General features: G+C 42.8%; 1 protein-coding gene across 2 annotated transcripts in view; it reads left to right on the plus strand.

Moving 5' to 3' along the window:
- The window catches only part of tango6 (transport and golgi organization 6 homolog (Drosophila)), a 192,549-nt gene that overhangs the window by 43,564 nt on the left and 134,306 nt on the right, over positions 1-14,679 (plus strand). For both annotated transcript variants that reach the window (XR_009516374.1, XM_059993389.1), the window contains exon 6: positions 12,089-12,251. Coding sequence is in view for 1 of the 2 variants with exons in the window: in XM_059993389.1 (XP_059849372.1) it covers positions 12,089-12,251 (163 nt within the window). In the remaining variant the exon portion in view is untranslated. The remainder of the gene's footprint in view (positions 1-12,088; positions 12,252-14,679) is intronic.

A 14,679-nucleotide genomic window follows, 5' to 3' on the forward strand; every position in this document is an offset into this window, starting at 1 on the left:
ATCCTGCAAATATGCCCTAAACCTACGTACCCTTTCAAAATTAAAGTCATACTTTTCTGCAAACATTGCAACGTTGTTAATCACAGCAAAAATCTCATGCAATTGCTTCCCGTTCAGTTCCTGGAAGTCTTCACTTTCGGGCCGTTCACTACTGCGTTCGGCTTCAGTTGTTATCCTTTCCTCTTCATCGCTCAGTTCTTGGTCATGGGATGCCAAAACCTCTTCAACATCATCTTCGTCAACTTCCACAAACCCTTAGCCAAACTCACTATGTCCTTACTTTGTTCACCACAATTGAAACGCTTAATTATGTCTAGTTTTACGCTGTGTAACACCCTTACACGCTCTTTTAGGCTTTTCCAATACCTTAGAACTCATCTTGCTAACGGATACACAAAATAAATCAGCATAAAGCACAGATGTTCACAGGCACGTGTTTAAGCAATGCCGGCTAGAATGCAGTTCTAGGGGACGAACTTGGCTGCTTGGCGCACCTGCCTTTTTCATAACAGTGAAAACACCTTCTGTTAACGAAGACAGGTAACTAATGTAGGTCTTTCGTAACAGAGAGTTGACATAAAATGAACTTTCAAAAAATGGGGGACACCTGTAGTTGAAATTTGTAAATATACTTTATAATTTTATGTATATGATTTGTTATTTCTTGACATCTGACCATTGTGTATGGGCAGTATTTATGCAGCATTCTATCAGATTGAGGTTTCTTTAATCAGAACATTATGATGTCCCTATTTGGTTGAAAGCCAAATCGTACTGACCCTAGATGCCTGTAGTTCATGAAAGATAGCCTTCTTACCATGAAGTCCTGTGGTTGTTAGTGGGGCTGGCAATGAACCTGATGAGGGGACTACATTGAGGGGCATGTCCAGGATTTGCTGAATGCTCTGTAATTGCTGTTAGAACTGATTAAGTGCTTTGTGTGTTTAAGCTAGTGTCGGGGAAAATGACAGAGGTACTTTATTATGGATGCTGCAGTGATTAAGGGTTGGTGCGATTCAGAGAGATTATTCACAAATGCTGTTTGTGTTTTGAGCAAGATAGATGTCTAACCTCTTGATGAATGGGTGTTCAGGAGTGCTAGTTTCTATAAAGGTTTTGGGGAAAGTTACGCTGATTGAACAGCGTTTTGACTAATTGGCTGGTAAGGATGTCATCAGTTTAGACTAGCAGTGACTTGACTGAAGTTGCGCTGCCTGATAGGTTGGGAAATCCTGGAGAAGTGGGGGCATGGGCAGTCCATATTTTTAGAGAAGGGAGCATGTGGCTGAGGGCAGAGACTTTAAAGACAAGTTGTTCTCGTTACTGCAAAGTGAAAAAAGTTGTTTGATGTGAAGGGTCTAATGGGTCCTTAAGCAGTTGATTTAAATTTGGAGCTGGTTTTGGCAATTACATTACTGGATGATAAATGCCAAAGTGCATCTGTGGAGAAACGAAGTTATTGTAGTCTGAGGTCAAATCCACACCGATGGAGAAGAAGAATATGAGGCTTTGGCTGAGCAGACAACTCAGTTTCTGGATGAATGGCAGTGCTCAGATAATATAAAAACAAACAGAGACTGGTAGAGAGCTTAAAGGGTCCAGCGGCTGAAAATCCATTAGTCACGTCAGCTAATTACTTGCAAGCTCTGGAAGATGCTTTTGGCACTGCTGAAAGTGCAGCCGATCTGATGATGAAGTTTAGGCACACGTTCCAGGAGGAAGAAGAGAAGTTGTCTGCCTACATCTTCAGAGTGGAGAAACTGTTACATTGTTTGTGTCACAAAGGGGGCATTAAACCATCTGAGAAAAATTGCTTGAGGATGAAGCAAGTTGTGAATGGTGCATTGTCATATGATGTGACTGCTCTACGAATTCGAGTGACCTACTAGATGTGCCCTTCTAGGCATGGGATCACAATTCTATCTCCTTTACCATTGCTTTGGAGAGGGATAGGAACAGGCAAGTTAGAGAAACGTTTAATTGGAGTAAGGGGAAATATGAGGCTATCAGGCAGGAACTTGGAAGCATAAATTGGAAACACATGTTCTCAGGGAAACATATGGAAGAAATGTGGCAAATGTTCAGGGGATATTTGTGTGGGGTTCTGTATAGGTATGTTCCAATGAGACATGGAAAGGATGGTAGGGTACAGGAACCGTGGTGTACAAAGGCTGTTGTAAATCTAGTAAAGAAGAGCTTATGAAAGATTCAAAAAACTAGGTAATGATAGAGATCCAGAAGATTATAAGGCTAGCAGGAAGGAGCTTAAGAATGAAATCAGGAGAGCCAGAAGGGGCCATGAGAAGGCCTTGGCAGACAGGGTTAAGGAAAAAACCAAGGCATTCTACAAGTATGTGAAGAGCAAGAGGATAAGACATCAGAGAATAGGACTAGTCAAGTGTGACAGTGGAAAAATGTGTATGGAATCGGAGGAGATAGCAGAGGGACTTAATAAATACCTTGCTTCAGTATTCACTATGGAAAAGGATCTTGGCGACTGTAGGGATGACTTGCAGCAGACTGAAAAGCTTGAGCATGTAGATATTAAGGAAGAGGATGTGATGGTGGGATCTGGACCAGCTGGAAAAATGGGCTGAAAAATGGCAGATGGAGTTTAATACAGACAAGCGTGAGATATTGCACTTTGGAAGGAAAGACCAAGTTAGAACATACGAGGTAAATGGTAGGGCACTGGGGAGTGCAGTAGAACAGAGAGATCTAGGAATACAGATACAAAATTCCCTAAAAGTGGCATCACAGGGAGATAGAGTAGCAAAGAGAGCTTGTGGTACATTGGCCTTTATAAATCAAAGTATTGAGTATAAGAGTTGGAATGTTATTGTAAGGTTGTATAAGGCATTGGTGAGGCCGTATTTGGAGTATTGTGTGCAGTTTTGGTGACCGAATTACAGGAATGATATTAATAAGGTTGAAAGAGTACAGAGAAGATTTACAAGGATGTTGTTGGGACTTAAGAAACTGAGCTACAGAGAAAGGTTGAATAGGTTAGGACTTTATTCCCTGGAGTGTAGAAGAATGAGGGGAGACTTCATTAGAGGTATATAAAATTATGATGGGTATAGATAGGTTGAAAGCAAGCAGCTTTTTCCACTGAGGCTAGGGGAGAAAAAAACCAGAGGACATGGGTTAAGGGTGAAGGGGGAAAAGTTTGAAGGGAACATTGAGGGGGGGGCTTCTTTACACAGAGAGTAGTGGGAGTGTAGAATGAGCTGCCAGATGAAGTTGTAAATGCGGGCTCACTTTTAACATTTAAGAAAAACTTGGACAGGTACATGGATGAGAGGTGTATGGAGGGATATGGGCCAGGTGCAGGTGAGTGGGACTAGGCAGAAAAATGGTTCGGCATAGCCAAGAAGGGCCAAAAGGCCTGTTTCTGTGCTGTAATGTTCTATGGTTCTATGGAGCTTTTGGAAAGCATCAAGTTGGGACCGGAAGGGATGTACCCCAGGCTACTGTGGGAAGTGAGGGAGGAGATTGCTGAGCCTCTGGCAATGATCTTTGCATCATCAATGAGGACAGGAGAGGTTCCGGTGGATTGGAGGGTTGTGGATGTTGTTCCCTTATTCAAGAAAAAGAACAGGGATAGCCCAAGAAATTATAGACCAGTGAGTCTTACTTCAGTGATGGGTAAGTTGATGGAGAAGATCCTGAGAGGCAGGATTTATGAACGTTTGGAGCGGTATAATATGATTAGGAATAGTCAGCATGGCTTTGTCAAAGGCAGGTTGTGTCTTACGAGCCTGATTGAATTTTTTGAGGATGTGACTAAACACATTGATGAAGGTAGAGCCGTAGATGTAGTGTATATAGATTTAGCAAAGCATTTGATAAGGAACCCAACGCAAGGCTTATTGAGAAAGTAAGGAGGCATGGGATCCAAGGGGACATTGCTTTTTGGATCCAGAACTGGCTTGCCCACAGAAGGCAAAGTGGTTGTAGATGGGTCATATTCTGCATGGAGGCCAGTGACCAGTGGTGTGCCTCAGGGATCAGTTCTGGGGCCCCCACTCTTTCTGATTTTTACGAATGACCTGGATGAAGAAGTGGAGGGATGGGTTAGTAACTTCACTGATGACACAAAAGTTGGGGGTGTTGTGGATAGTGTGGAGGGCTGTCAGAGGTTACAGTTGGACATTGATAGAATGCAAAAGTGGCCTGAGAATTGGCAGATGGAGTTCAACCCAGATAAATGTGAGGTGGTTCATTTTGGTAGGTCAAATATGATGACAGAAAATAGCAGAATAGATGGTAAGTCTCTTGGCAGTGTGGAGGATCAGAGGGATCTTGGGGTCCAAGTCCATAGGACACCCAAATCTGCTACGCAGATTGACTCTGTGGTTAAGAAGGCATACGGTGCATTGGTCTTTATCAATCATGGGATTGAGTTTAAGAACTGAGAGGTAACGTTGCAGCTATATAGGACCCTGGTCAGATCCCACTTGGAGTACTGTGCTCAGTTCTGGTCGCCTCACTACAGGAAGGGTGTGGAAGAGTGCAGAGGAGGTTTACAAGGATGTTGCCTGGATTGAGGAGCCTGCCTTATGGGAATAGGTTGAGTGAACTCGACCTTTTCTCCTTGGAGTGACAGAGGATGAGAGGTGATAGAGGTGTACAAGATAATGAGAAGCATTGATTGTGTGGTTAGTCAGAGGCTTTTTTCCAGGGCTGAAATGGCTAGCACGAGAGGACGTAGTTTTAAGGTGCTTAGAAGTAGGTACAGAGGAGATATCAGGGATAAGTTTTTTACGCAGAGAGCGATGACTACGTAGAATTGGCTGCCAGCAGCAGTGGTGGAGGCGGAAACAACAGGGTCTTTTAAAAGATTCCTGGATGGGTACATGGAGCTTGGAAAAATAGAGGGCTATGGGTAAGCCTTGGTTGTTCTAATTTAAGCACATGTTCGGCACAGCTTTGTGGGCTGAAGGGACTGTATTGTGCTGTAGGTTTTCTATGTTTCTCCATCTTTTACAAAGTTACTCAGAGAAATTAGAAAGGAGGAAAACAGGATCGAGAAGCGAGACATTTCCAAAAGCTGAGTAGTGTCTTCGTTAGTAGCCTCTATTGCTAAAGTGGCCCTTGATGCCACAGAGATAGAACATTTGAGGAATGAGGTTAAAAGCCTTCACGCTGAGCTGACTTGATCGACGTATGCTAATGTTTCAGGTAAGTGTGATATGTACATTGGGAATCATAGAACACTACAGCACAGTACAGGCCCTTCAGCCCTCCATGTTGTGCTGATCCATATAATCCTTAAAAAAAAGTACTAAACCCACACTACCCCATAACCTTCCATTTTTCATCCATGTGCCTGTCCAAGAGGCTCTTAAATACCCCTAATATTTTAGCCTCCACCACCATCCCTGGCAAGTCATTCCAGGCACTCTTCCCTCCCTTAATTTTGTACATATGCCGCCTTGTGTTTACTGTTGGTGCCCTGGGAAACAGGTACTGACTATCCACCCCATCTATGCCTCTCATAATCTTGTAGACCTCTATCAAGTCTCCTCTCATTCTTCTACGCTCCAAAGAAAAAAGACCCAGCTCTGCTAACCTTGCTTCATATGACTTGTTCTCCAATCTAGGCAACATCCTGGTAAATCTCCTCTGCACCTTCTCCATAGCTTCCACATCTATAATCCTTCCTATAACCCCAACCCAACAGTAGGACTTGCAGTGCAGAGGACTGCTGCTGAAAAGGATCTCTTGACTAGAGAGGCAATTGGGGCATTTTCTGTTACAACTGTGGAGAAGATGGACATTTCAAGCAAGACTATGAGGGACAGGAAAATCTTTGAAAAGTAAGTCAGCAATGAATCAAGCAGAGAAGAAAAGAGGCAAAACTATGGAGGGACCCAGGAAGGAACAGGCTGGTGTTTCGGAGAGGATATGTTCCAATCAGTTTATCAAGGGAAATACTAAAGAGCAAAACACGAATCCTAAAGGTTTAAAAGGACCAAGCTCTTTGTATCAACACGAATTGAAGGTGTTTATGCTAGACCCATACTTGATACAGGTTCTCAAGATACTTTGCTTTACAGATCCTTTTACAGTTGGTATGTGAAGCATTTATCATTAACACTACTCAGTGCCCTTGAGTTTGGGGGCTTAGTACAGAGGAGTATCCATATGATGATTACTTGTTCTTGAAGCTGGAGTTTTCAGAAACATGTTGGAGTAACTGAGACTATTGACACACTAGCGTTGGTCTGCCTGGATCCGGTCGAGCGGAGCTTCCATTCTGCTAGGAACAAATGCTTCCATTGTGAGAAGACTTGTGGGAGCATGCAGGGAGAGAAATGGAGAGGACTTTTTGAAAAACTTGTTCATTCACCTCATATTTACAAGGATGTTGCTTGGATTGGGGAGCAGCCTTATGAGACTAGGTTGAGTGAACTTGGCCTTTTCTCCTTGGAGTGACGGAGGATGAAAGGTGACTTGATAGAGGTATACAAGATAATGAGAGGTATTGATCGTGTGGATAGTCAGGCTTTTCCCCAAGACTGAAATGGCTAGCATGAGAGGGTTTTAAGGTGCTTGGAAGTAGGTACAGAGGAGATGTCAGTGGTAAGTTTTTTATGCAGAGAGTGGTGAGTGCATGGAATGGGCTGCCGGTAACGGTGGTGGAGGTGGAAATGGTTGGGTCTTTTAAGAGACTCCTGGATGGCTACATGGAGCTTAGAAAAATGGAGGGCTATGGGTAAAGCATAGGTAGTTCTAAGGTAGGGAAATGTTTGGCACAGCTTTGTGGGCTGAAGGGTCTGTATTGTGCTATATGTTTTCAATGTTTTTTCTATGTTCAGGGCTGCTTTTGAGAAGGTACAAGTTCCTCCTAAATTGGATGATGAGCAGAAACAAGGAACTGTGTGGTACACCCAGTCTAAACCTGTCATGTTTAGCCCTGGAGGAGTAGCTAGAGTGACAGGAACCCCCAGATTTGCTGGAATGCGCAATACCTAGGTGGATGGTCCTGATGACCTAGAACAGGGATGGCCAACCTGTGGCACTTGTGTCAAAAGTGGCACATTGGATGATTAGAAGTGGTGCATTGCACCCCAATGATAATAATAAAAAAGTAAGCCTACTCATACAAAAAGTATTAACCAAAAACCAATTTGTAGAAAAAAAATCTGTAACAGGAATTCAAGTAGCTTAGAGCTAGAAATGGGTTTTACTGAGAATAAATCTAAAACTTAGCAATTATTTTTAGTGATTTTATTATTTTGTACACATCTTTTGGCGAATGTTATCTTCCTTCACATCAATCTGTTTTCAATTTTAAAAAATGTTTAATGAGTCAAACTAGGAAAGAAGGACTTTCATTCTGCAGTTGTTCCATAACTGTACAATACACGTTTGATGCTTGTTTGATCTTGAGGCGCCAGGCGTCTGCACCAGCGTTGCGTCACAGGTTTTTGCCAGTCTGTTTACAATTGACACTCATGTGCTATGGAGTTGTGCTTTGTTCATCCTTTGTGAACATTTGCAGTGTTCTACTTTTTCGAAAATTAAGCCTTGTTTTTACGTTCAGTTACCCATCATAGTGCAAAAGGAAATGAGCAAAAGAAAATCAGAAAGTGATGGTAAGCGTGAATTCAATGAACAGTGAGAAAATGAGTTCTTATTTATCGTGGGTCCTTCAGGAAAACCATTGTGCATTGTTTGTGAAAACACTTTCTCACATAATAGAAGACATGATCTTAATAGACACTATAAAACACAACATCAGACTGAAATAGAAGGAAAACTAAAGCTAGTGCTTGGGTTTGAGTTACAGAAAGAATATGTGATTAAGAAAAAGGAAGAAATCAAAAGACAAGCTATATTTGTTAAAAGTCTCATTAAGCTAAGTAATGTTTATTTTGTTTTTATATTAAATCAATATATCGTAAAAATGCTAAATATGTCTATATTAACATTTTTACAAGAATTGAATGAGGGTACAAGAGTTGTATGGCGCACCTGAACTCATGCGTGAAAAAATTGACGCATGGAATGTAAAAGGTTGGTCATCCCTGATGTAGAAGAGTCACACTTGCCTGTAGGATTGCTGGTGAGAACTGAAATGTAGAAATCTTCAGCTGTCTATGCAAACCATTAGACATAGGAGCACCCCCTGGCCTTCTCCCTGTAACCTTCGATGCTGTGTCCAATCAAGAACCGATCAAGCTCTGCGTTAAATATACCCAACAAACTGGCCTCCACAGCTGCCGGTAGTAATAAATTCCACAAATTCACCGCCTTCTGGCCAAAGAAATTTCTCTGAACCTCTGTTTTAAAATGATGCCCCTTTATCCTGAGGCTTTGCCCCCTTGTCCTGGATTCCCCCACCATGGGAAACATGCACTCCACATCCACTCTGTCTAGGTCTTTCAACATTCAAAAGGTTTCAATGAGATCCCCTATCAACTGTCTAAATTCCAGTGAGTACAGACCCATAACTATCAAATATTCTTCATATGATAACCTTTTCATCCTTGTAAACCTCCTCTGAACCCTCTCCAATGCTAGCTCATCTTTTCTTAGAGGAGGAGCCCAGAGCTGTTCCCAATATGCAAAGCAAGGCCTCACCAGTGCCTTATAAAGCCTCAGCATCACATCCCTGCTCTTGTATTCCAGACCTCTTGAAATGAATGCTAACATGACATTTGCCTTCCTCAGTACTGACTCTACTTGCAAGTTTACCTTTAAGGTGTTCTGCACAAGGACTTCCAAGTCCCTTTGCATCTCAGATTTTTGTTTAGAAAGTAGTCTGCACACATTTCTTTTACCAAAGAGCATGACCATGCATGTTCCAACATTGTATTTCATTTGCCACCCTCTTGCCAATTCTCCCAATCTCCTAAGACCTCTTGAAATGAATGCTAACATTGCATTTCCCTTCCTCACCACCAACTTACCTGCAAGTTAACTTTTAGGGAATTCTGCAGTAGGACTTCCAAGTCCCTTTGCATCTCAGATCTTTTGGATTTTCTCCCCATTTAGAACATTGTCTGCATATTTATTTCTAATAGCAAAGTGCACAACCATGCATTTTTCAGCATTGTATTTCATTTTACCACTTTCTTGCCCATTCTCCTAATCTGTCTAAGTCCTTCTGCAGCCTACCTGTTTCCTCAGCACTACCTGACCCTCCACCAATCTTTGTATCATCTACAAACTTGGCAACAAAGCCATCTATTCCATCATCTAAATGATTGACATATAGCATAAAAAGAAGTGATCCCAACACCGACCCCGCAGAACATCATTAGTCACTGTCAGTCAACCAGTAAAGGATCCTTTTATTCCCACTCTCTGCTCCCCTACCAATCAGCCAATACTCTAACTGTGTTAGTAACTTCCCTGTAATACTATGGACTCTTAACTTGGTAAGCAGCCTCATGTGTGGCACCTTTGTCAAAGGTCTTCTGAAAGTTCAAATATACAACATCCACTGCATCCCCTTTATCTATCCAACTTGTAATCTCCTCAACTAATTCCAACAGGCTCGTCAGGCAAGATTTTCCTTGAAGGAAACCATGTGGACTTTGTCCTATCTTGTCCTTTGTCACCAAGTACTCCATAACCTCACCCTTAACAATTGACCCCAGCACCTTCCCAACCACTGAGGTCAGGCTAACCATGCCAGAGTCCAATGATTTTTGAAAGATCATTACTAATGTCTCCACAATCTCTATTGCTACCTCTTTCAGAGCCCTAGGGTGCAGTTCATCTGGTCCAGGTGACTTATGTATCCTTGGGTCTTCCAGGTTTTTGGGCACCTTCTCCCTTGTAATAGTAACTCTCCCCTTTCACCCTTCAACATCTCGCACACTGCTAGTGTCTTCCACAATGATGCTTTTAGAGCCTTTTTTAAATAGCACAAACTACAGTAGCTATCCTCCAATCATCTGCTATCTCTCCTGTCATTTGGAATGTTTTAAATATCTCTGTTGCAGTCATGGCAATTTCTGCATTTACCTCCCATAGGGCCTGAGGGAACGCCTTGTCAGGCTCGGGGAATTATCCACCCTGATTTGCCTCAGAGCGGCAAACTCCTCCTTCTCTGTAATTCATTAAGTTGATGCTGCTTTGCTTCACTTCTGTAGACTGTATCCGTCTCCTGAGTAGATAGAAATGCGAATAATCCATTTAAGATTTCCCCCATCCGTTTCGGCTCTACACAGGTCTTCCAGAGGACCAATTGCATCCTTAACAATCCTTTTGCTCTTAACATTCCTGCAGAATCCCTTGCGATTCTCCTTTACCTTGTCTGCAGAACAACTTCATGTCTTCTTTTAGCCTTCCTGATTTCTTTCTTAAGTGTGCTCTTGCATCTCTTGAGCACCTAATTTGTCCCTACTTGCCTGTACCTACTATGTACCTTCTCTTAACCACAGCCTCAATATCACTTGAAAACCAAGGTTCCCACAGTGTTGCCTTTACCTTTTATTTTAACAGGCACGTAGAAGTTTTGTACTCTCAAAATGTTGTTTTCCAAGCTTCCCACTTTCTAAGTACGCCTTTGCCAGAAAACAGCCTGTCCCAATCCACACTTGCCAGATAATTTCTGATACCATCAGATTTGGCCTTTCTCCAGTTTAGGATCTTAACCTGCAACAGATCTGTCTCTTTACATATTTACTTTGAAACTAATGGCATTGTGGTCACTGGATGCAAAGTGTTCCCTTGCACCAACTTCTGTCATCTGCCTTGTCTCATTCCCTAGTATCAGATCCAGTATCTCATGCTCTCTCTTTGGGACTTCTATGTATTGATGAAGGAAACGTTTCTGAACATATTTGACAAACTCTATCCCATCTTGTCCTTTTACAGTATGGGATTCTCAGTCAATATGTGGAAAATTAAAATCTAATTGTGCTTCATCAAGTTTCGCTTATCACATTGCAAGTCTTTAATATACATCATAAGCAGCAAAAATCCTAGTACCCAACTGGCTGGTGTACCACTGACCTTAGACTTCCACACCTATATTCTTCCTCTTAATTACCAAGCCACTTTTGGATCTGATTAGCCAGAGTAACACATAAAATGCTGGAGAAACTCAGCAGGACAGGCAGCATCTATGGAAAGGAATAAAGAGTCGACAATTCAGGCTGAAATCGTTCATCAGAATCTAATGAAGGGTCTTGGCATGAAACGCTGACTCTTCATTGTCCATAGATGCTGCCTGACCTGCTGAGTTCCTCCAGTATTTTGTATGTGTTATACTGGATTTCCAGTATCTGCAGAATCTCTTGTCTCTAATTAACCTGTTTGCCTTGGATCCTGTGTCCCTTTGCCTTCGGAACCAGCCAACTATTCAGGATTTTGTTAAATGCCTCACTCAGGTAGGCAACATTTTCATCTATCTGTTTGGTTACCTCCTGCAGAATCGGTCTGTCCCAGTTAGTGAGATAGGGTTTCACCAGCCCCAGGAGCGATCTCAGTGATCTAAGTACCTAATGCCTTCCTCCTACAGTATCTCTTCTGTACCTCGTTCTGTTCTCATCCTACCCTCACAGGGAGTAATCCCGAGATTAGGGCACTCGAGGTTCAGCTGTTTAACCTAGAGAAATGAGCACAAAATGCTGGAGGAACTCACCAGGTCAGGCAGCATCTATGGAGGGGAATAACTGTTGATGTTTCAGCCCTAGACCCTTCTGCAGCAGTTCGTGTAACATTTTATGGCACCAGTGATCAGTATTCAATTCCCATTGTGTAAGGAGTTTGTATGTTCTCCCTGTAACCATGTGGGTTTCCTCCAATTACTCTGGTTTCCTCCCACATTTCAAAGACATATGAGTTAGAAAGGATTTAGTGAGTTGTGGCCGTGCTGCATTGACACCAGAAGTGTGGTGACACTTGCAAGCTGCCCCATCATGTCCTTGGACTGTGTTGGTTGTTGAGGCAAATTACATATTTAATTTCATGTTTCAATGTACGTGTGCCAAATAAAGTTAATTTTTAAAATTTTTTACCACCTCTGCAGAATGTCATCTTTCTATCTGTAGTACAGATGTGTACGCCAATGTCTAACTATTCAGCTTCCTCCCTTACACTGCTTTATTTATGTTTCATCCAGGTTCTCGAACTGCTTCACATCAAGACCACACTGACAGCTCGACAGTTCCAGCGGGTAGCTACCACTACCCTCCTCTCAATGGTGAAGGAACAACCAGATCTGGCAGACAGGCACCTGCTGGGACCTTTACTTGCTCCGCTCTTCACCTGTTTGAGGACTGGAGGTAGGGGGACAGACAGGCAGCAGATGCAGCACTGAGAGATTCAGTTGCTATGGACGTAACCTATGAGTAGAGTTATGCAGAATGATAGAAACTGTAGTTGATGTAACAGAACAGCACAGGAACAGGCCCTTCAACCCACAAACAATTAAATCAGTAATCAATGAGCCTCTGTCAGTCAGGGTCAGCCATGGATGTTACAACCTAGCTGTCTGGATACATGAGCCTGGGTCATTCAATATGGAGAGCAAACTGTTGCTCTTCCTCTCCACACATCAGATGAACCAAACAAACTGCAGAGACCGATACAGTTTGGTACCAGCAGTGTCACTGGAGTTGCCAGTTAGCATTGAACTCAATGGAGGACCGTCTTAGGGACTCCAGCTCCCGATTTTTCCTCTCGGGGTTTACTCCCGAAGCCTTCTTCATGAGTGGGTATAGCTGCAAGGCAGCAGAGGTTTGAGATCTCCAGGATAAGCTGCCAACCACAGCTGACAAGCCCCCTCTGCCTGAAGTGACTGGTTCTAAGGTGCCAGTAACCCGCCTTTGTCCCATCTTCTGCCAGTAGAAATGGTTCTGTTGGGTTCTGTAGCTAAGGCACATGTGAAGGCCAGGAGCTGGACTTGGTTGTCAGAGGCTGCTCGAGGTGCACACCATTGGGAGCATTTAACAGGTAGTCGGAGCTTATCCCCATCACCATCCCGGCTATAACAACCTTAAGGAACAAATAAATAATCAAATGTCCAACTAAACCAATCCCTTCTTGCCTACTCAATGTACATATCCTTCCACTTCCTTAACATTCATGTGCATGTCTAAGAGCCTCTTGATCACCTCCAGCACCACATTCCAGCCACCCACAGCCCTACGTAAGATAAAAAAAACTCAACATTTTTCCGTTTGATCTTGCCCCCTCTCACTGATGAAAACTTATTGATCACATCTGAATTATCAAGAGAATCTATCTAGCATATGCATGGGTTTCTGGATAGGTTTGTCCCATTGAGGCAAGGAGAGGGTGGTAGGGTGAAGAGATGTGAAACATCTTGTCAAAAGGAAGAAGAAAGCTTACTTAAGGTTTAGGAAGTGAAACACCCTGGTTTCCTTGGCTGCGTAAGTCCCGCCAACCTTGTGAAAATGAGATGGCTTTTTCCATCTCAAACCCCGGTTTGTGTGGATGCAGTGTAATTTGCTACCCTGTTACAAATTAGTGCCACAAAATTACAGACAGTACACTGCATAGAATTAAAGGAATTATATTTATGAATCTTAAAAGGGTTAGTAAAATAAAAACAAAAGAAAAGGGCCCATTCTAATTAAACAGTCAAATGCACACAAGTTGGAGCTCATCTTGAACTTCTCTGTCACTCACGTGCTGGGCCCTCGGTCAGCGTGAACACCCTCACCACCTTCCGAACATTGCTTGCAATCCATCTCGAACAAATGGGTCTCACACTGGATCGTATGCTACGACCAGCATCTTCTCTCTTCATCTCCTCTTGAACAAAAGCCCAAAACCAACCTCATTGTCCCTCACCAAGAAAACCTCCTGCTAATTGGATGATACACGTTCCACATCATCCCTTGTCTTCAACAATAACTCAAACAGGCTGAAAGCAGAACAAGAGCTGCTATATGATTTCCTACAGCATAACAGTAAAGATGTGAACCAGGGCATTACAGAAGCAAGGATCAAACAAGGCTCTAGAGAGTTACAAGGTGGCCAGGAAGGAGCTTATGAATGGGTTTAGGAGAGCTAGAAAGGGTATGAAAAGTCCTTGAGGCATTCTACACGTATATGAAGAATGGGGATGACCAGAGCAAGGGGAGATCTGATCAAGGATAGAAGAGGAAATGTGTTTGGAATCAGAGGAGATATGAGAGGTTCTTTGCTTTAGTATTCACCGGTGAGGGACTTTAACATTTGTGAAGACAGCGTAAATCAGGCTGATATGCCAAACACGTCAACGTGCTGGACTCAATGATGCCAATGAGTGTGTACCTAAACTCCAGACTCACTGATAAAGGGACCCCAAACACTAGGCCTCAAACTCTGGTCTTGCCGACCCTTATATCTAGGGATTCCCTATCCTTGCTGGATTGCTGACCTGACAACCAAACACAGTCTACTTTTGGGGCGCCACAGGGTGACTCGTGTAGCAGCAGAACTCTCAATGGATACAATTAAATATTCTCGATTCAGCCTGATACAGGTAAAAAGCACAACTGCTTCCAAAGTCAGTACAGTTAACAAAGGTGTCTTAATGCGTTTAAATGAACCATCACTGCTAATAACTGATGGAAACAATACTGATTGTGGACGGATTCGTCCTCATAGGATTCCAAGCAGAAAACATGGCTGCAGGTCACAGATACAAGTGCATTTAAGGAAACTGGACTTTAAACTCCCAATACCAACTATCTTGCTGTC

The sequence above is a fragment of the Hypanus sabinus genome, chromosome 17 (assembly GCF_030144855.1).
Source record: "Hypanus sabinus isolate sHypSab1 chromosome 17, sHypSab1.hap1, whole genome shotgun sequence".
Taxonomy (NCBI): domain Eukaryota; kingdom Metazoa; phylum Chordata; class Chondrichthyes; order Myliobatiformes; family Dasyatidae; genus Hypanus; species Hypanus sabinus.